Source organism: Anabrus simplex, chromosome 7, assembly GCF_040414725.1.
Source record: "Anabrus simplex isolate iqAnaSimp1 chromosome 7, ASM4041472v1, whole genome shotgun sequence".
NCBI classification, from domain to species: Eukaryota; Metazoa; Arthropoda; class Insecta; order Orthoptera; family Tettigoniidae; genus Anabrus; species Anabrus simplex.
Genome location: NC_090271.1, coordinates 60,703,808 through 60,726,493, shown reverse-complemented (window position 1 = coordinate 60,726,493; position 22,686 = coordinate 60,703,808). Strand labels below are relative to the sequence as shown.

At 41.3% G+C, this 22,686-nt stretch overlaps 1 protein-coding gene across 1 annotated transcript in view; it reads right to left on the bottom strand.

The window, feature by feature from the left end:
* Positions 1-5,954: 5,954 nt before the first annotated feature.
* Positions 5,955-22,686, bottom strand: part of LOC136876907 (facilitated trehalose transporter Tret1) — a 75,664-nt gene continuing 58,932 nt past the window's right edge. The window contains exons 5-6 of the mRNA XM_067150661.2: positions 11,900-12,011; positions 5,955-8,628 (exon numbers count right to left, since the gene is read on the bottom strand). Of these exons, the coding sequence (XP_067006762.2) occupies positions 8,360-8,628; positions 11,900-12,011 (381 nt within the window). The 3' untranslated portion in view covers positions 5,955-8,359. The remainder of the gene's footprint in view (positions 8,629-11,899; positions 12,012-22,686) is intronic.

Here is a 22,686-nt window from a genome sequence, read left to right as displayed (position 1 = left end):
TGTCCCGGGGTAGTCGTGTATAGTGCTCTGTTAATGAAGGCTACGGTTTGATCCCCGCAATGAGCAATTAAATATTGGTATCACTATACAGTATAGTTTCAGGAAATACTAATTGTTGCTCGGTGAAAACAAGAAGTTATCTTCGTCCAGGAGTACTTATATTTAGGACTCGGTTATCGACTACCCGCAGTTCGATTCCCGTGATGTGCGCCTAATTCCGTGCTCCGGTTCGGTAGATACCCGCTGTATTTTTGAACATTCTATTTCCTACTATCGGTTTTGCTATTACGTTGTTATTACTGTTATCATTACCTTCTTCTTTTTCTACCGTTCTTCCAACATCTGTGGGGTTGTGGATGCGAACTACGTCACACATGTGAGTTTGGCTATGTTTAACGGCCGGATGCCCTTCCTGACACCAATCCTATATGGATGGATGTAATCACTATTTTGCGTGTTCTTGTGGTTTTTTTCAGTGTGGTGTGTTGTCTAAATATGAAGAAAGTGTTTGGACAAACACAAGCATCCATTCCCCAAGCCCGAGCTATTAAAATGCCCCACCCGGCCGGGAATCGAACCTGGGACCCTCTGGATCGAAAGCTGCGTCTACACTATGCGCAATTTCCTCGCGAAATAATTTCGCAAGGGAATTGCGCCTAGTGTAGACGCTTAATCATCTCGCAGTAATTGCGGAGTGAGGGCCCTCGGTACGTGTCGGAGGTCAGTCGGATTTCGTCCGCGCATCAAAGGGTTTCGCTCATCGAATTTCTCTCTGTGTAAACGTGGTCCTCGTAGTTGCGCGCAGGATGAATAAAGAAAAGTGCTTGCAGCTCATCGAGCTCTACCAAAAAAGAGATTTTATGTGGAATCCGAAAAACAAAAACTATTTCAATCGCAATAAAAGAGAAGATACGTGGATGGAAATTAGTTCTCAACTAAACTTTCCTATCTCTACAGTGAAAGCGAAGACCGAAGCGCTACTGGGATCATATCGAAGTGAAAGATCGAAAGAAAATAAGAGCAGAGTCACTAGATCAGGTAAGCCATTACTATTGGTTTATAATGCAAAAATGTGCCATTTCATTACTTTTTGAACCTACCGGTACCTATTTTGAAGAATTCTTGGGCCTTTGTGAAGGACTTCCACTAGCGGTCAGACAACACCACATTCAGAAGGCACAAGCCCCGAACATTTATATGGGCTATTGTGCTTGTGGCTAATTTTACTTGGTTTGTGATTTATTTTTCTTCCATTATTTTACATTTTTACCCATTTTTTGTAGTGATCCACAACAATTAAGAAATATATCAAACAATATTTTTTAAATGGGTTTGGTTTGGATACGAAATGTATTTATAAATTGAGTTAATATTGTGTGATTTTTAATTATTAGAAGTCCTATTTGACTGTTTTAAATACATATATAATACCGAGTCGATTTACTGTTTTAAATGCGATTAAATATTATCCTTACCTTCAATCAATGCATCACAAACTTCTGGGACGATTTTTGATATCGTGCACTTCGATATATTAAATAAATACTGCAAACTTGTGTACGAATCACCAGTTGCTATGAAACGCAGTGTGACAGCTAACCTTTCTCTCACAGTTACTGCTTCTCTGAATGTTGTGTCTTGTTTTTCAAGTTTTTGACTGCTCAGTGAAACGAGTTGTTCAAAATCTTGGGTACTCATACGGACAAAGTTCTTAATTGTATCATCAATGGGTTCCTGTACCATTTCTCTCATAAGGCTGTTTCCATATTGGCTTCTTCTTGTTTGCTCCACCATCGTCAAGGGCGCCGATTTTTCTTCTCCCCTTTCTTGATCAAAAATGACATTGATATGATGGAAAACGCGGCTGCAGCGGCTGGAGGGGCAAAACAAGTTTCCATGTTGGCTGCAAAACAAGAACAGAAGCGTTCAGGCTTGCCGAAGGCGGCTCGCCCCACTCGCGCTATTTTTCGCTCTGAATTGCGCTCTGTTTTGGGTAGTGCGAAATTTCACTCGAAGCGAGTAAGATTCACCCGAGCGACTTTCACGAGGGAGTTTCGCTAGTGTAAACGGAGCTGAAGGGCAGTACGCTGACCATTCAGCCACGGAGTCTAACTATTATTGTTATCATTATAATGTATGGGAAAACTCACCTCGATATTAGGCGACACTTATAGCCACGTCCTTTAAGAGGTGAACTACCATAAAAGTTTGAATTCAAGAATAAATCAATCGTGGTATCTCATACGGTAGCAGCCTCCGTGGCTCAGGCGGCAGCGCGCCGGACTCTCACCGCTCGGTTCCGTGGCTCAAATCCTTGTCACTCCATTGAGATTTTTGCTGGACAAAGCGGAGGTGGGACAGGGTACGCCGGTTTTCCCTGTCATATTTCATTCCAGCAAAACTCTGCAATGTCATTTCGTTTCATTTGTCATTCATTAACCATTGCCCCAGAGGAGTGCGACAGGCTTCGGCAGCCGGCATAATAATTCCTATCCTCGTCGCTAGATAGGGACTTCATTCTTTCCATGCCTGACCCGGTCGAACGACTGGAAACAAGGTGTGGATTTTCATTACATTTCATCTCATATGGTGAATATGAATATGAATGAGCCATACGGTAAATGACCGGGAGTGACCTTTCCTGTAACTTTTGTTATGTACAGGTTTTAGATAAAACATACATTTTCTGGGATATTTATAAATTTGTGAAAAATAATATCATCGTAAAAATCTCTGTTATTTTTCCTTACACGGTAAAATCGCATGAAACGTAAACAATCGGAAATTATATTCTAAACAACTTTCCTATGTACAGGTTTTCGATACGGAGAATATTAACAGAGAAATCTGACATTTACTGCGTTGGCCTCCACAAAATTACTAACCCATTTTGTTACTATTGTTACCATTATAATGCATGAGAAAACTCTATTCGCTGCTGGGAGCATCGTGTAACGCGCTACTTTCAGAGCTGAAAACAAGGAATTGTCCAATTTTATTTTAAAACCCTTTCCGGATCTTTTTCTGCATCCATAAGCACAACATCCTTGCGTAATTTTTTCAAAATTCAGACCTCAGAAGTACGTAAATTCATACACATTTCGAAACTAATAATACTCAGTAATCCATCGTCTTTAATAAAAGCATATTTTTGGTAGTACTAAAATTAAAACAGGTAGCGTGTACTTCGCTGAAATTTTCATAAAGGGTGGTCTTAGGTGTGCGGAATACATACGTTTAAATCAGCTGACGGAACATTTAGCTGAAAGATGCGGGCGCCAATCAGAGTGAAGCACTCGTTGGTCACTGTAATTACGGCCAGGGCAGCTTCCTTCCCACTCCTAGCCCTTTCCTATCCCATCGTCACCACAAGGCCTTATTGTCGTTGCGAAGTAAAGCAACTTGTAAAAAATTCTCTTGGATACCATGCCTACTGACATCGCCTTAGTCTTGGAAAGGCTACTTTTCATATCATACTCTCTGCACCTATTTTCAAGTTCCAGGTGTTAGACTGCAGGCTTTCCTCACAATCTGCCATTAAGACGATGATGTCCTTATAGGCCAAACTGCTTACTAAGTTTTCACCTAACTGAATTCCCCCCTGCCACTTTATACCTTTCAGTAGATGATGCATGTAAACTATGAACAACAAAGTAGAATATTACAGCCTTGTCCAACCACTGTAAGTACCTTGAACCTGAACAGACACTAAGAACACGACGAAGATCTAGTGCGGTGGATTTGGTCAAAACTAGCAACGACTGCCAGGAACTGGACCCGGGCCTCTTACAGATAACATACATACAAGAGACGCAAAGAAATAAAAATGTAACAGGAACAGGGGCAAGAACATAAATTTATTATGAAGAGAAAATCAAAAAAAGTTTGCATAGGCGTAGCAAAGGGGCCAAAATCAAATAGATTATATTAATCATACCTGGCCCATAATCAAAATACACAAGATTCACAGTTTATCGCACCTTCACACTCGCTTACCTTGATAAAAGACATGATGAAAAGTTAGTACAAGGGCTTGGCATCTACCATTATTAAACGAAGAACATAAATTTAGGTGGGTGCAAAGTATTTCTTTTATGCACATCAGGTCTAAACAACCATACGTTTGGGGAGTAAAAGCACCTTATCATATCATTCTCCCTTTCAATTTATAAGGTAAGACATAAAGCTCTCAACAATCCAAATCCATGTCCCCCGAGAATACAAGATCATTAAGAAAAAGAGCTTAAAACATAACAAGAGGGAAGGGTGCACCGAGGTCATAAAATAAAGCGAAGAGAAAAGAGAGAAGGGGAGGTTATCATGGTTTCACGCCAAACAACTAAGATAAAATGAAACGGCTTCCCGCAAAGAATAAAACATATTAAACTAGAAAATAGGTAAAGAAATCCAATGACGGCAATGTGAAAAGAAAAATAAATAAGTAAACTAGACACAAAAGGTATCACGGATCCAAAAGTCAGAGCCACCCACGCTCACACAGAGACCAATAGAGGTTAGGTCTCCGAATAAAGGGACGTATAAGAACTTCAATGCACAGCACATAACAAAATAAACAACCGCTCCCGGGCTCAGACAATACAAATCAGAAAATGGTCCATCATAAAGAAACGGAGTGTCTCCAACACCAAAACACACAGAAACAGGCCAATCGCGTTGTTAGCTTGTATTCATACCACGCCTTTGTAGTGGACATGAAATATACAGAACACGCGATAAAATAGTACAACCTGAGCTGAAGCGGTATGTTAATGAAGCGACATGAGTGAAAGGTCTCAGCCGGTACACAACAAACAATCTCATACACACACGCGCGAATCCGTGTCACCTTCTGTTCTCAAAACAAATGCGGATCGGCAAATGAAAATATCGAAAGAAGCGTGTAAAAGTAAACACAAATAAATTAGAAACACATGTAATGAGGGAAACCTTTCTAATCCAATCATGGTGAGCACAGAACGAAGCAATAATAAAACCAAGAGAATATCAAAGAAAAATAAATACCTCAATTACATAAGCAATTAACATTTTGAAAGGCCAAGATATATACAAAGACATCTTGAATCTGTTAAAATATCTTTTATATGCCACAAAGGCGACTTGGAAATCCAATCCTTCCATTTTCTCAAGTCAAAACTCCCCACATACCCAACCAGAAGATAACCCAACAAGACGGGGCAGAAAAGAAATGCTTTGACCTATGCTAACGTATGAGATGCCATATACCTTAATAAGGAGAGATTACGTAGTGGTAACAACACATGATAGGGAAGAGTAACAGTTCATAGATGCAAGAGTTCGCTAGGAACGTGAAGACTTCAGAACAGGCAAACGTACCATAAAATGATATGGTGCGGTTGAAACCAAGAAGTCATTCTACCACCAGTTCTCACTACAGCTCAGTTGTCAACATACAGTAAATACCTTTACATTTTCACCTTCATGGCCTGTACATAACTGATTGATACTGTTGTCGTCTTCAAACGTCCGCACATACGGTTCGAACACCGGTCAATATAAGTTAAATTTTCGAAACGTGAAAATCACTTACCTGTTGCTCGGATATCTTGAAGATGTTCTAAAGCTTATGGTTACAGATTCTCTACTCACATACAAATAGGAAATTCCTTTTTCTTAATCTTCATGTTAATTCTTTATAAATATGAAACAAGATCCTATGGAGTATAGATATGAACGTTACGGAAGAAAAATATTGCTTGGCTTCTTTCTGTTCCAACAATGACTTCAAGAGAACTTCATTGCCTTGTAATTCACTGGAAATGAAATTAATATTATTATCTTTATGAGTTTATGTATAAATAACTACTTGTTCTAAACAGATCTAAAATACAAGAGGAACACCAGTCTGCACCCTGCTATTCTTACCCATTTAAGTCCAACATTTCTTTCTGTTTTGTACTTAGTTGTTTCCCGATCATATTTATTTTATTGTCACATACTACAGAGCTCGCGCTCTAATTATAACAGGTGGTACAAAAATAATTGGATAAACTCTACAATAATCATCAAACAAACAAGGGAATGGTGCTGAATATACTGTAATTATACAATAACAAATAAAATGTTGACAAGAAGCAAAAATATTATATGTACTATAATATAAATATAAGCGTTGCATTTTAAGATACAAACTGTAAAGTAATGCATCAATACAATAAAATATTTTACAAATTAAGTTTACTCATGTAGTATTAAAATGTAAGCAATCAGAAGTAAAAATTTCTGTACATACCAGGTTATGAAAATCAATTTTACTTCCTCGAAGGACGAATGTGTTGAGTGTCTGGGACATTGTAATAATCTGAGAATTTTTATAAGCAGTTGTATTCAATCTTGGTAGAATGGTAGCCGAATTTGTGTATTTGACCTCTGGGCATTTTTTATTTTAAAGAAAGGAGTTCAGTATTATCAAACAAGGCGCTTATGGATTTATATAGAAAAGCTGTTGCAATATTTCTCTACTTTTACACAAATATTTACATACAGATTATATAAAGATTTAAATCCGTTAAGACGTATTCTATAAGAAACTATTTCATGATATAAAGAACGACTGATACTCTTTTTCAGTGAATACCTCTTAGTATAGTACATCATTTTGAATTCTCTCACTTTCATCAATAAGAGCTGACGTGATGGGAGTATTCAAGTAATAAAAGTTGGAGATAATGCATGCGTGGACCGTAATTCCTTCTTCACAACTGTTGCCAGTTGGAATTCTTGAGCTCTTTTGGAGATAAAGCCGTGCACTTATCATTGCTGGGAGAAACGTTGCAATAAATGACATTGTGTTGTATGATTTTGATAGGATTCAGCAGCCTTCGCCCTTCGTTTGTAAGTCCAGCATAATAGAGGCTTGTTTTAGTTGGTAAGGTATAAGTTGTGAGTACGAACTAGAGGTTAATTTTGAGTCTTGATTTGAAGAATCACAGCGACTCCCTTTTTCGAGATGTCTTTTAGTGCATATGGTGAAAATTTCGGGGAACCTTCAAGGAAGTACGAATATTTCGATTCGTGGACTCGTACTAATATTGCTACGACATTGTACTTTATTCTATTGTAAACACTATCTGATTTTCGTATTTTTGTTTCGGGTACTTTTATAATAAATTGTGTATATAAACCAGACCTAAACCCCATGGCGCTACAGCTCCGAAGAACCATGGCCTACCAAGCGACCGCTGCTCAGCCCGAAGGCCTGCGGTGTCTTGCGGTCAGCACGACGAATCCTCTCGGCCGTTATTCTTAGCGGGGCCGCTATCTCACCGTCAGATATTTCCTCAACGTAGGCTGAGTGGACCATGAACTAGTCCTGAGATCTAGGTAAAAATCCCTCGTCTGGCTAAGAATCGAACCCGGGGCCTCCAGGTAAGAGGCAGGCCTGATACCCCTACACCGCGGGGCCGGCAATGCGTGTATACAGCATACAGTAAATTAGGAACAACTGAATATTCTTCCTTTCATTTATTGATTTATTTCCTTCATTTCGGTCATGAATTTTACTTAAACATCTTTGAATGAAGGTTGGTGGTGTGCGTCAGCGTTTTCTACAAATGTATTTTCTCTCTTTTTTGGGGATACTCATTGTAATTTTAGTTTATTCGATTTCTGAGTTTTCGGCACATATTCTTTGGTTTTCATATATCCTATATTCTTTTTACGTGCTTCGTGAATCTATCTCTTCTTTTGCCGATGCTTTCCAATTTTCAAATGCTTGAGCCTCTTATCTTCTAATTAGGGTTAAGACATAACGGTTATCTGGATATAATTTCTCTTAAAACGATAATCAAAACTACCACCAACCCTTCCATATGTGGATCCTTAACGACACCTCATAAGCTATGTACATCATTTTCCAGTGCAGTATTGTTATTGTGAAAAAGTCACTGGTTCGATTCACTGGAAACTTCTAGTTGAGATGACTTCATTTGTAACATTATTCTATATTTTGCAGTTCTCGTTATGAAATTGTAGGCTACAATATTTGACAGCCCTTTTACGTCTTTAAGAACGAAAATCCATGTGTAACTATTAGAATACTGTAAGAACTAATCTCTCCCAAGACCATAGGGGTTGTAGCTTGGTGAGGAAAGCATCCTGTTCGAGTAAACACAAGAGAGACTTAAAAAGGTATATAGAGACTAGAAATAATTACCAATCTCTTCTTTCTTGGAGAAAGTATGGAAAACAGGTGGGTATCCACATGGAGTGTAGCTGCATCTCGTGTCAAGCCACTGAACTACGATTCGCCAATTCTTTGACCGGACGCTTGAGAACATGGGTCCATTTACATTTATCATTTCTGACTTTCAAAAGTCTCTCATCGGTTTAGGATATCCTGAATTTCTTGTAGACTCTTGCTTTTGGTCTCTGGCAACCAGAAGAATACGAAGAGCCCTGCCATGATACAGAATACACCGAACATCCAGAAAGTGTACGACATTCCAATAACATCCGCCAGGTTGGAGAAGAATTTAGTAATGACGAATGCAAGGAGCCAGCAGAAGGATGCTGTTAACGAGGTAGCGATTGCCTTGATGTTGGAGGGGAACAGTTCGCCCATCACGGCCCAAGGTAGTGCACCAAATCCTAGAACAGTTAGATTATCTTGTGTTGAAATGGTAGCACATAACAACAATGTGTGAGATACAATCAGAATGTAATCTTCACACTGGCAGAGAATAGGTATTTTGTCACTATACAGAGAGCTGCGATTTAATTGAGAACTAAGACACTGCGACAGTTGAAAAGTGTTAAGAAGAGGTCATTTCGAATTGAACATTTAACTTTCACACGCGCATTGTACTTGAAATCAGACTTACAGATTATTAGGCCGTGTCAGGTTCATTTGGTAGAATAGAATACTCCCATCCCCTGGTTCCGTATCAGATGAAACTGGGGAGAGCATTCATTTATTGCAATGCATTTTTGTACATGAATTTGGTTTTCTTGTCTATAATTAGTTTGTCTATTACTACACTATTTTAAAAATAATCATATTAATTAATAATAAACTAAATATACGACAATAATAATGATATTAATAATAGTAACAATTACAAAGTCCGACTCACTGGCTGAATGGTCAGCATTGAGGATTTCGGTTCAGAGGGTCCCGGGTTCGATTCCTGGCTGGGTCGGGATTTCAATCTCTTGTGATTAATTCTCCTGGCTTGGGACTGTGTGTTTGTGCTTGTCCTAACACTTTCATCTTCATATTCAGACAACGCACTACACTACCAACCACCACAGAAACGCGCAATAGTGATTACATCCCTCCATATAGGGTTAGCGTCAGGAAGGACATCCCACCGTAAAACAGGGCCAAATCCACATGCACGACATAGGTTGCATCTGCGATCCCACAGATGTGGGAAAAGTGGTAGAAGAAGCAGAGGAATAAGACGTAATAATAATAATAATAATAATAATAATAATAATAATAATAATAATAATAATAATAATAATAATAATAATAGTTACAAAACTGCAAGTGAAGTTCCAAAAGAGTTGACGAAAGTGGGAAATTACATAACGGAAAATTTCCGGTATAATAGGCAGCTCATTAAATGCTCATTAAGAACCCCTGCATGGTTTACAAAACAATTTTAATACGATGATAATATTAATAACAAGAACAATAATATTAAAAGGAGCACTAAGAACAAAACACCTAAAAGTAAACTGCAGCGTGTCATTGACCTAGACTGGGTGAGGAGCATTGCATGACGGAAGGTTAACGGACTGGCTAGCCAGTTGGACTCACGCCAACCACAGAGTACCAGTATTACAACAACCTGCATTCTATGCTAGAGTGGAGAGAAGTGAGGGCTTCATTAAGATAAGTTCCAAATTTCAAGTTTCTAACTATTTAAACAGAAATAAACACAATCGTTCATACATTTCTAAATAATCTGAGTATGATTTGACATAATCTGATGATGCCATTTCAAGAGCGACACATGTCATTCTGTTTTAATTAAGCTGTTTCTTTTCAGGTAATTTATATATTTATTAATTCAAAATTAGTTTCGGCGGACTGAATAACACTATGGTTATAAAATATTTCTACATTAAACATAATAATTAAGCCTAATAAATGTTTACACTCATTGTCCAAATGATCACATTGTTGTCCTAGATGTTAAACCTGTGAACAGTATACTTTGTGGGCCACTAAAGAAAGATTTGACGAAAAGACTTGCTAAGTGTTATATTTGCAGCATAGCGCTGTATGGCGCAGAGACTTGGACATTGCGAAAGGAAGATGAGAGAAGATTGGAGGCACTAGGGATGTGGGTATGGAGAAGAATAGAAGAAGTGAAATGAGAACGAAGTATGCTGCAAATCATTAGAAGGAGAAAGATGAACGGGATCGAACATTGTTTGAGGTGGGATTGTTTACTGAAAGAAGGAATAGGAGGAATGGTGGAAGGCAAACGAGAAAGAGGAAGGAAAAACAAATATCATGTGTTGGACGATATCAAAGGAAATAAATTTGCGGACATGAAAAACTTGGCGCATGACAGGCAAAAGTGGATGAGGTTCATCCCATGACAAGACCTGCAATAAGGCAGAATTCCTGGATGATAATGATGATTGAACAGTGTTCTAAGACAGCATGTATCCAAATTAGTGCTTACTTAATTTTCTCTTATTTTCGAGCACGCTCTTTGCAGTTGAGATGGCCGTAGTACCAGACCTACAGCTCTGATATCTGCCAAAGAAACAAGACCGAGGCCGCTGCAACTCAATCGGGAGAGCATCCGACACAAAATCGGAATTTTTCAGTTCGGTTCTTACCAGTGTTCGACTGCCTATTTTAGTTCAATACTTGAAACGTCTTCAGCATGTATTATATGTATTCGACACGGCCTAATAAAAATCAAAGTCCTTTTCGAGGAAGAAGTTTCCTTTTTTACAATACTTGGAATTGCACCAAAATCTAGGCCAAGCCAAAATTTTCTACAGTTAGGATCCAGTGTTCTGAAGGAGACCAGCTGCTTTGGAACCTGTGAACAGCTCATAAAAATACAAAAAGTGGTTAATTTCGCGTTGAAAGGAAGACAGTTACACCACCCCTTCCTAGAAACTAGGATGAAACTTAGAACAGTAAGATAACAGTGCAATTTCAAGAACATTATTATCACTTCTGCTAAAGGAGGATTATTCCTCCGTTGATCGAAGCGTGGAACAGAAACTGAAAATCACAGTGATTAAGTGTTTTGCTGTTATATCCCAAGGCAGGTTTCCCAGTTTACGTCAGAAATTCTTTCTACCATTCTTCTTCGACCACTATGCTGCTGTTTCTTGCTTCGATGCTCTCTTCTACAGAGTCCCTCCATCTCATTTGAGTATGTTGCCTAGCTCCATATCCAGAAATCGTTTGCTCAAAGCCTTTCTTTGGAATCGTCTCGTTCTGCATGCTCATCGATGTGTCCAGACCGCCTTTGTTGTCTCTTCTTCCTTGTAGTTTAAGAACACCTAATATGTTTCAGCCTCCTCAATACTTATTATATCTTGTTTGATGTTTCCATGTACACTCCTTAGACATTTTCCTGATAGAATACTGATCCTATATATTGTTATTTTCTTATTAAATCCCACAACGTGTCAGATGTGATGCGATAAATACGGAACCGCAGCTGAGTCTGGTATTGGAACCCTACCCCTCAATTTGATTCTTCATATTCCATATTCCAGTTTCAGTTTCTCTTTTGAAGTCTGCGGAATCGTTCATTTTCATGTCCTTCAGGACCTTTTATCTTATTAATCCAGAAACTCAACCTTCAGGCTTGCGACCACTATTAAGGCCTGGAAGAGTTAAATAAAAAAAGTAAACAATATATTTAGGACTTACCAAAAGAGAAGGCGATGACGTAGAGCATTAAGGAGAGAACGGGCAAGAAATCGATATCCTTGACCGAGGCCTTGTCCTGTTCGTACATGAAGAAGTAGGTCCCTAGGATGATCTGTTAATGAAGAAACACAGGACGAGGTATTTTTAGAACCACTCTTATCCTACAGATCGAGCATGACAGTGGATTGTTAACATTTAGACAGAGCAATAATAATAATAATAATAATAATAATAATAATAATAATAATAATAATAATAATAATAATAATAATAATAATAATAATAATAATGTAGGTTTAAGGTTGCCAAATACAAAAATTAAAAAACTGAGATTTAAATTTGAAATAAATGTATTCATGTGAAGAACTTCTTCTTTATCTCGTTACCCTCCAGGGTTCGTTTTTCCCTCGGACTCTGCGGGGGATCCCACCTCTACCGCCTCATGGGCAGTATACTGGAGCTTCAGACTCTGGATCAGGAGATACAACTGGGGAGGATGGCTAGTATCTCGCCTAGGCGGCCTCATCTACTATGTTGAACAGGGTCCTTGCGGGGAATGGGAGACTGGAAGGATAGACAAGGAAGAGGGAAGGAAGCGGCCGTGGCCTTAAGTTAACTACCATCCCGGCATTTACCTGGAGGTGAAGTGGGAAGCCACGGAAGAACACTTCCAGGATGGCTAAGGTGGGAATCGAACCCGCCTCTACTCAATTGACCTCCCGAGGCTGAGTGGACCCCGTTCCAGCCCTCGTACCACTTTTAAAATCATATGAAGATACACGAGTATAAATCATGAACCTGTCTGATATTTCTTTTCAACAAATAATTCAAATTTAAATACAGAATTATATTGAAAAAATACCACTTATATCATAGGTGGGCAGTGGGAGAGCCCAGCTCCTTGAGCTAACGCCATGAGCGCGGAAAGAGGCGAGAGCAGCTGACTTCTAATAGTTCGTGCTGAAAATACTAGATGGTGCAAGCATAGCCATACTGGCCGAGTATAATTATGTTTAAGCAATACACTCTTACAGTTCGTTCATCGTACATTGTTTATGCTGTTTTCCTAAACAGGCTTTTATATTGGCCTCCAGCATTTCCATGACTACAGATAGTAATCCAAGGAGTATTTAGTCATCATATGTCAAAATAATTAATTTCGTTTCCTGTACTAACCTAATGAAATTAATATACTTGAGTATTTACTTAGCACATGGCATTTGTATACACAAAATAACTTATTTTGTTTACTGACCATAATCTAATGCACTGAATAAAACGATACATTTGACACAATTAAACTGTTCAATGGTTAAATCTGTTTTGACACGCGTCCCTTCACTAGCTGTAGCTGAGAACCGTGCAAGCAGCTGCTAGGCCAGAGCCTCCCAGATTGCATGCACCAGTGTATTGCACGGCGCAAGGTGCAAAAGACGATTTGGCTAGGTCGACCAGAATGCATATCCCCACTCCTCGATTTTGAGCAATAGCGCTGTCTCTCTCTTTCCCTATGCTTGTCTGGCTCGCTCCGCCTGTTTCCTCCTCCATCACTTGCTCTGCACCGCCTCACTATCCGAGTATTGTTGAGCCGAGCTTAGCCGAGATCAGCCGAATCGCCGCGAGACAAAACGCTGGTCCGAACAGAGCCGAGTCGGACCGATGCACCTCTGCGCCTCGGTTTGCACGTGTGAGATTTTGGGCGTTTGAAACGTCCTGTGCTAAGCTGTACCGTCTGTCAGAGTGCATACTCGCTCCTGAGCCGGGGTGTTGTTCGTTGAGCCGAATTGTGCTCGTCTTTGACTTACAGTGTTGTAGAATTTGGTTACACCTGGAATCCGTACTATCCTCGGAATCCTGGGGACGGTTCTTGGCATTTTTGACAAAATCACTGTATGACATGTCGAAATTAACGACTACCAAAAGTTCAACTCTGATTACTTCAAGTTCAATTCTGTTAGAAATCATTGCAGCGCAGGGCGTCGTGGTATTTTCCGGATATGAATGCGTCAATGGAGGGGTCTGCCTCGAATGTAAGGTATGCCTATTGTTTTACGAGCCGTTCTGTTTAGGAATCAGCCGGAGAACCTCAGGATTTGACCATTTATGATTGACGTCACAGAGCACTTTGACGGTGGACCCTGTCTTAATATACAGGGTGAAGCGTAATTCGCGCACTCGGGCGTCGCAGCGCGACTCCTCACATGCCAGCAATAAAAAAATGTCTCTTACAAAATTTCGTCTTGCGAGTATATCCGGCAGAAAAACGACGTTGAAGAGTAGCAATCTGGCAACGCTGTAACCACATGTAGGGTAACTACCTCTGTCAGCAGATGTTAGTCGTACTGAACGGTTGGTGCAGTGGATAGAGTTTTGGGATAGCTTGCAGGAGGTCGAGTGGTCGATCCTGGGTTGAGGCGTATGTTTTTTATTTCGTAAATGTAGTCCAGGTGGTATGGTATCTGGCATCTTAATCGTCAACAGCGATTGCAGCGGGTCCTCTAGAAACCATTTGCACTTACATAATCATCATCATCATCATCTGTTTACCCTCCAGGTTCGGCTCTTCCCTCGGACTGAGCGAGGGATCCCACCTCTACCGCCTCAAGGGCAGTGTCCTGGAGCTTCAGACTCTTGGTCGGGGGATACAACTGGGGAGTATGACCAGTACCTCGCCCAGGCGGCCTCACCTGCTATAGTGAACAGGGGCCTAGTAGGGGGATGGGAAGATTGGAAGGGATAGGCAAGGATGAGGGAAGGAAGCGGCCGTGGCCTTAAGATAGGTACCATCCCGGCATTTGCCTGGAGGTGAAGTGGGAAACCACGGAAAACCACTTCGAGGATGGCTGAGGTGGGAATCGAACCCGCCTCTACTCAGTTGACCTCCCGAGGCTGAGTGGACCCCGTTCCAGCCCTCGTACCACTTTTCAAATTTCGTGGCAGAGCCGGGAATCGAACCCGGACCTCCGGGGGTGGCAGCTAATCACGCTAACCACTACACCACAGAGGCGGCTGCACTTACATAATACGATCCTAGAAATGGACGAACAATAGTTTTTATTGGTCAGCTTTGAAAGGCGCCCTTTCCACGTCGTGGGTGTGAATTTAATATGGACAATATTAGTGCTAATGTGCTACATCTGCGCGAGCATATTACATGTAGTATGGTGGCATCTCCGAAAACCTTAAAAAAGGTAGTTCGTGGGACGTGAAACAAATAACATTATTATTATACATTTAGTATGTAAATGACAAGGTAGACGTTGTGTTACTATACTGTGCTATCATCTTTAGCATATCGAAAGTGATATTGTTTGTGTAGTTATTCTGTCCTATGACTGGTCATTTGTTTCAGTTGCCTATTTCTTATTAGTCTAACCTGGTATTTGTTGTTTCAGCGTTACAAAGTGTTGTAAATGTAGGATACATGTAACCTCAGAAACGGTGTCTTACTGTATTACAGTAGGTAATGTCAGATGGAAATTAGCAAATAAAAATGCGCCTCAACCCAGCATCGAACCATCGATCTCCTGCATGCCAACCAAAAACTCTACCCACTGCACCAAGTGTACAGCACGGCCAGAACGCGCTGACAGCGGTAGTTACCCTACATATGCTTACAGTGTTGCCAGATTGCTACTCTTCAACGTCCGTTTTCTACCGAATATACTCGCAGGACGAAATTTTGTAAGAGACATTTTTTTATTGCTGGCATGTGAGGAGTCGCGCTGCGACGCCCGAGTGCGCGAATTACGCTTCACCCTGTATATAAAATTCATCTCATGTCTGCAAAGATGTTGTCATAACCGGGGATTCGGCATTCGGTCAAAGCTTGTAACCAGAAACCGGGCAATTGCCCTAAAACAGGAATATCTGATTCAGAGCCGGTCAGTGGACACCCTCGGCAGTGTTACGTGTATTGACATTTCCTTATCAGCGATGCTCTCCATTGATGGGATTAACAGTAAGAATCCAGTAAATTATGAAAAGGCCAAGAACAGGAAGAAGAAGATTCTTGTTACGGGAATAAACTGTCCTACATGGGATAGCTCTTTAAAGTTTCACTGCTGTAGAAACTCACTATCATCTTAGAACTGGACTGGCGACAGGACCCACCTTCATGCTCTGGGCACAGGCGTGTGGCAAAACGGGCGGGAAAGCCACCAGTGGCCATTTTTGACGACGCTAATTCAGGGAACAGTATTTTAGCTACCACGTATTTGTTCTCTCAAGGGTTGCCATCCCTCCTGCATGCCGAGTGTCGGTAAACGACAGCGTGGTCAACAGTCACATCGTTCCCGTACGCCCGAAGAACACCCATCAACTTTGATGAATGATATACAGCTTGAAAAACCGACTGAAAAATAACAATAAATCTTATCCCATTAGAGTAAGAGTTGAAAATACTCCCCCTCAACCTGTAGACAAGCGTTGTAGCATGTGATGATGTTCGGGCTCATTCTCTGCGATTCAGCCTCATAAATGTTCAAAATTTCGATGTGTATTTGCTTTTAAAAATCTCCATTAATTCAGAAGTCATGGAACGCACCGAACCGATCAATTACTGCTGTATAAGAAGCATTCATGCTTTACGCTCTACGGGAGCTTATCGCAGACTAGTTGAGACCATGACATCACTGCGAGAGCTATATATGGCAGACTGCTATCGCATCATCCACTCGTCCAGACTCGGCACAGGCAACTCGACTGAGGCTTGCTCTGTACTTCAAGGCCATTATGAGGATCTGAACTGAGATGTAATGTCTCGGCACTCCACACATTACAGATGGAGACTGGGCGGAGCGTGGTTTTTTCTGCTCCCTCGAAGAGAGTTCTGATGCAGAGCGATGCTCTTTTGTTGTTAGTTCACGGGAGTGCCGATAGGAGAGTCTTTAGGTGCTACCAACTGTTACAAAATTATTGCCGGGAAAAGACAGGTTAGTTTAACAATAGCTGTGTGTAGAGGCTATGAGTAGAAAATCAGTAATTTTACTCGTTTTGAGAATAATTTGAAGGATATTTTGAACCCTTACGGGCGGTACATGCCGCGGCCATAGAGAAAAACCTCTCGAAGAGACATTGGATTAGATGTGCGAAGATGAAATGAAATGTCGTATGGCTTTTGTTTTAGTGCCGGGATATCCCAGGACGGGTTCGGCTCGCCAGGTGCAAGTCTTTCTAATTGACTCCCGTAGGCGACCTGCGCGTCGTGGTGAGGATGAAATGATGGTGAAGACAACACATACATCCAGCCCCCGTGCCGTAAGAATTAACCAATTAAGGTTAAAATACCCGACCCGGAATCGAACCCGGGACCCTCTGAACCGAAGGCCAGTACGCTGACCGTTCAGCCAACGAGTCGGACTGTGCGAAGATAATTTATAGCCATTAAAAAGCGTTTACTTGTGTTTTCATTCTGCGCGGGTTGGCAACGGAAGCTGTGAATTTTGAATTCTGCGAATGCCCTCATGTCGGCCAATGGTACTGTTAGTAGCTGGTCGGCTAATGGACAATGGGGGGTGAGATATTTCATTAGGCTGTAAACGTACTTTGGGGCGAGTTCTGGAACCCTGGCAGTAATAATGAGCACATCTCTTTTCTACAAGCATTTTAAGGTGAACTTACGTGTTATATGTCGGAGTGTATTCACTATATTTCTACCTTAGTCTTATAAACATACAGAGTGGAACGAATCCTTTGATCAAAACTTGAGGTATGAATTCCTGACATAGAAGAATAAAGGAGACCGAACGAGTTGGACGTGCGGTAAGGATCGTGAGGTAGTGAGTTCGAACCCCACCGTCAGTAGCCCTGAAGATCATTCCCGTTGTTTCTCCGTTTTCACACCAAGCAAATGCTGGGACTGTACCTTAATTAATGCCACAGCAGACTGAAGAACCTAGCAGTTAAACACATAATAAAAAACAGAGCGAAGGCTCCTAACGACTCTTAGATGAATGAAATATGATTGCAGCCGATTGGCCAATTGGTACTGTACATTTGCATTTAGTACATTAATACAGGGAAATTCTTTATACAGCAGTTGGTGATATTAGTTTATTATATTTAGGACTCTTTACTGTACGCAGTCACTGTTTTGGTTATTTTCCTGCATACCTCTATGTGGTACCGCTCACACCTTTGACCACATAGCGTGCACTCGCAGTCTTCTTTTACTTCGTGGTAGTGCGCCGTCGCACAGAGTTTGTTACTACATATCGTAGCTCCTGGTTTGTGCCCGTCCATATCCTCTCCATCATGGCGTCAGTTGTGTAGAATTCTGGCCATATTTCTTCGCATTTCTTTCTTCTTTCTTCAAGAATCTGCATGTATTGGCGTATGGTTGGTAGTGAGTGTTTATATCTCAGGTCCTCGATGTAATACGTTTCCTTTGCTAGTACGTATGCCAGTCTTGACTGTGTGTTCACTGGGAAACATAAAGCTCTCTTCAGTTATCTTGCTTTGACTTTCTCCATGGTTCTTAGATCTGCTGATGATAGATTTTCCCAGATTATTTCAATCCCATATGGGACGACTCTTAGATGAGACATCCTGTATGTAACAAATGTAAGAAGTATCTCGGATATCATTCCAGCAATTAAGACGTGTTCGAGTTCACTACCTATACTGGAAACCGATAGTTCAGCAATTCACATATGTTTTTCTGGACTCATATTCGGCCTATTAGTACCGTATTTACGCGAATAATACCCGCATATTTTTTAAAAAAATTGAGGCACAAAATTGCGTGCGGGTTTTATTTGAGTCAATGTTGGCATTTTTTTTCAAGATCATCCTTCCTAAAGTTAGGGTGCGGGGATTATTTGGTGGCGGGGATTATTCGCGTAAATACGGTATATTTCTCTCACCATGAGGATTATATTCCTGAAGATTTGCTCAGGGGTTCGTTACAATTTATATGGCCATTTATAATCTCAGTCCATGCGGTCAAAGGAGTGGCTTTCAGACATCTACACTTCGTCTTCTGTCGAATACCCGGTCAGTGACTAATATAATCGGCTGCGGCCTCTTCCTTTCGCGTTCTAACCACAATTCCACTTAAATAGTCCACGCACGCCAGAACACATACCACATCCTGGCAAGTAATCAGGAAGAAGGTATTCGTACAAAGAACAACATACGTTATTCCGGCCCCCTCAAATAAAGCTACATCACTATTGAGGGAACATTCGTTGCAATATATCAATGCGAGAGAAAAAAGAATTTGGAATACTGATGATGATGATGATGATGATTCTTGTTGTTTAGAGGGGCCTAACATCTAGGTCATCGGCCGCTAATGGTACGAAATCAGACGAAATGGAATGACTAATTAAAAGTCCAAAATTCTCCATTGACCAGAATTCAAAACGTGAGGACGAAGAATGAATGCATGGATATGAATTTAAAACAATCAGTGGATCCGACCTGCAATGTCTCGCATTCATAGAAACTGACGTGAAATATTAGTATTACTGACCAAGGGACTGCCTCTATAGCATAATACTGAATCGATTATGCTTTTAGTCTAAAGGGGTCCAAAATCCAAGTCATTGGCCCCTCATAATTGTACTTATCGCCAAGAAAGTAGAACCATGGTATTTGTCAGGTTGCGGTACTGATCAAAGCGTAGACTCGCGGTATTCCACGTATCATGGTACTACTCACAGGTAATGAAGTACGCACATGTAATACAGACCTATGGTATTTCGCACATTGCAGCGCCATTTACAGGCAACACAAACCTATGGTGTTCATCACATAAGTGTACTAACCACAGGGACTCGCGCTTTCCCATGGTGTTCCTCATATAGTGCGTACTAATCATAGGCTAGCCAGAACCATGATGTCGCTAATCCCTTGGTGTCGCTCATATAGTGGGTACTAATCAGAGGTACTGTAAAAGCCAGCAACGCACTCTTTTGCTACTAATCACAAACCTATTTGGTACCTAACATAGTAGTACTACGCACAAGTAAAAGCGACCCATGGTGTTCCCCGCGTAGTGGTGCTAATCACAAGTAGTTTCATGGCTCTAATACAATCATCCCTTGGTCGTCCCTTTTAGTCGCCTCTTACGACAGGCAGGGGATACCATGGGTGTATTCTTCGTCTGCGTCCCCCATCCACAGGGGGTAATTTGGAATACTGAGATAGTAAACAGTCCTTACTGCGGTGGTTGTGCTTATTATTCCTTATATCAATGCAGGGGTAGAGCCCGGGAGCAGTTTTAGTTTTTGGGTCGGGGAGGGGGGGGGGACTTCGACCGTATGCAAATTTGGCAGGAGGATGGGCTTCAAGAGTGGCCGAGGTGGTAAAGGCGTGCTCGGTTCACCAGGCAAGACGTGGGTACGATTCCCCGTCAGGAGGTCAGAAAATTTAAGACACGAGATTTACACTTCCGGAGGTCCACATGACCTTGAGGTTCACTCAGCCTACACCAAACATGAGTACCAGGTTTATTCCTGGAGTCAAAGGCGGCTGAGCATAGAGCTAACACCTCTACCTCACCAAGTGTTGAGGTTACGGATAGCGGAGGCCTTTACCTTCCACACCTCCAAGGACCTTCATGGCCTGTACTGAGATAATTATTTTTGACATGGCGTTCGGGACAATCCCCAAACAAATAATTAGCCTTACACGTTGAAGTCGTTTGAAAGTGTTTCTATACACCTGGAAGTAAATCAATTAGGCATGAAAGCATCTTCATTACTATGGTGTGAAATATCGGCTCCTGTCTCGTAGACTCGACCCCACAGACCTACTGGGCTTACAACCGTGTAACGTGCCTTTGACTTCAGATGCAGAGATAACTTCCTTGCACCTGTGGTCAGGTACCGTTTATACGAGCTCGGACATCCTGGAGCGTACTATCATCTGCTGATAGATATCTGAACTCGCAGGACTTCGTAAGATGAATTCCGTAGAGCAGAATTGTGCCATCTGTCTGGGTGCCACATTCCAGTCATTCAGTCTTAGAGAGGTTAAGCCGCAGTCCGAATGCATCCAGATTTTGTCTTCTAGTTGACAAGCTATTCGACACTAAAATAATAATAATAATAATAATAATAATAATAATAATAATAATAATAATAATAATAATAATAATAATAATAATAATAATAATAATAAATCTGACCTGAGTCTCGCAGTTGGTTAGTCATTTTGTTCCCAGCCTTGACAGTCTTATGCTAGCTACGGTCCTTAGTATTTGAGGATGTTTAAAGGTGACAGTACCGTGTCGTTGTTTTGTAGCACATTTATTCATGTGAGAAAAAACTCAGCACACCATGTCTCTTAAAATCTACAGCAATTAAAGGGGCATTCAGAAAATAGCATTATTCTTATTGTAAATATTCATTTCATCATGAGGATTTTGTTCTTGCAAGTAACCTTTTAAAGGCATTATAAATGAAATGAAATGTCGTATGGCTTTCAGTGCCGGGATATCCCAGGAAGGGTTCGGCTCGCCAGGTGCAGGTCTTTCTATTTGACTCCCGTAGGCGACCTGCGCGTCGTGATGAGGATGAAATGATGATGAAGACAACACATACACCCAGGCCCCGTGCCATTGGAATTAACCAATTAAGGTTAAAATCCCCGACCCGGCCGTGAATAGAACCCGGGACCCTCTGAACCAAAGGCCAGTACGCTGAGCGTTCAGCGAACGAGTCGGACGGCATTATAAATGTTACGCTACAAACGTTTGCTGCATTGGTAGAAAACGTTACATAATCTGCAATACATTTTACATCTACTTAGCGGATACGAGGGTTGGAATTTCGATAGTGGCAAATACATAACTGCAACTGATACAAAAGTGATACGCGTTACCAAGTTTACCAAGTTTTGCTGTCCTTTAAAGTAGTCACCAGCATTATGTACAACCCGTTGCCAGCGATGTGGAGGTTGTAGAATACCTTTAGCAGCGCATGTTGTGTCGACAGTTCAAATGGAGTGGTTTACTGCCTGACGAATCTCTGGAACAGTTCTGAAGCTAATGCAATTGAATGTGCCAGAATTCGTAGAGCATGTAAGTGTCATCAAGGTCTTCAAGAGGCTTGCGGGGAATATGCATTGCCTTACAGAGCAGTGGCCTTCAACGAGGGACGCCAAAATGTGACAGATATGCATCAGCCAGGTCATCCTCGTGTCAGTGAGAAGAATAACATGATCTTGCCGCGATGCTGGGCACTGATCGACGCCATACGATTCGTGAGCTGGCCTGAGACACTGGACTGGCGCATACGACTGTGCTTCACATTCTGAAGGAACGCCAGGGCATGAGAACGCTGAAGGCTACTGTTCTGTAAGGCACTACAGTTTCCTCGCAGGTCTCTTGAAGACCTTCATGACACTGTCGTGCTGTACGATCTCTGGCACATTCAATTGCATTCGCTTCAGAACTGTCCCAGGGATTCGTCGGGAAGTAGATTGCTCCATTCGAACTATCGATACTACAGGCGCGCATGAAGGTACCCTATGACTTCCACATCCCTTGGAACGGGTGGTACACAATGCTGGTGATTAATTTGAAGTACAGTAAAACTTGGTAACGTGTAGAGGAGAATCGGGTAATATGGAATAGTCGGGCAATACGGAATACCACAATATCTTGCCTGTAAGGTACTCCTCTCAGGTGGAAACTCGTCGAATTACGGTAAATGTTCTCATGATGCTTTGTATTCAGTTTCGACATGCTCGTGAGTGAGGTTAGTGCGTGGAGCAACAATATTTGTTTTTCATATTTGAAAAGCTTTTGCAGGTAATTCTTTTAAAGCTTGTATTAA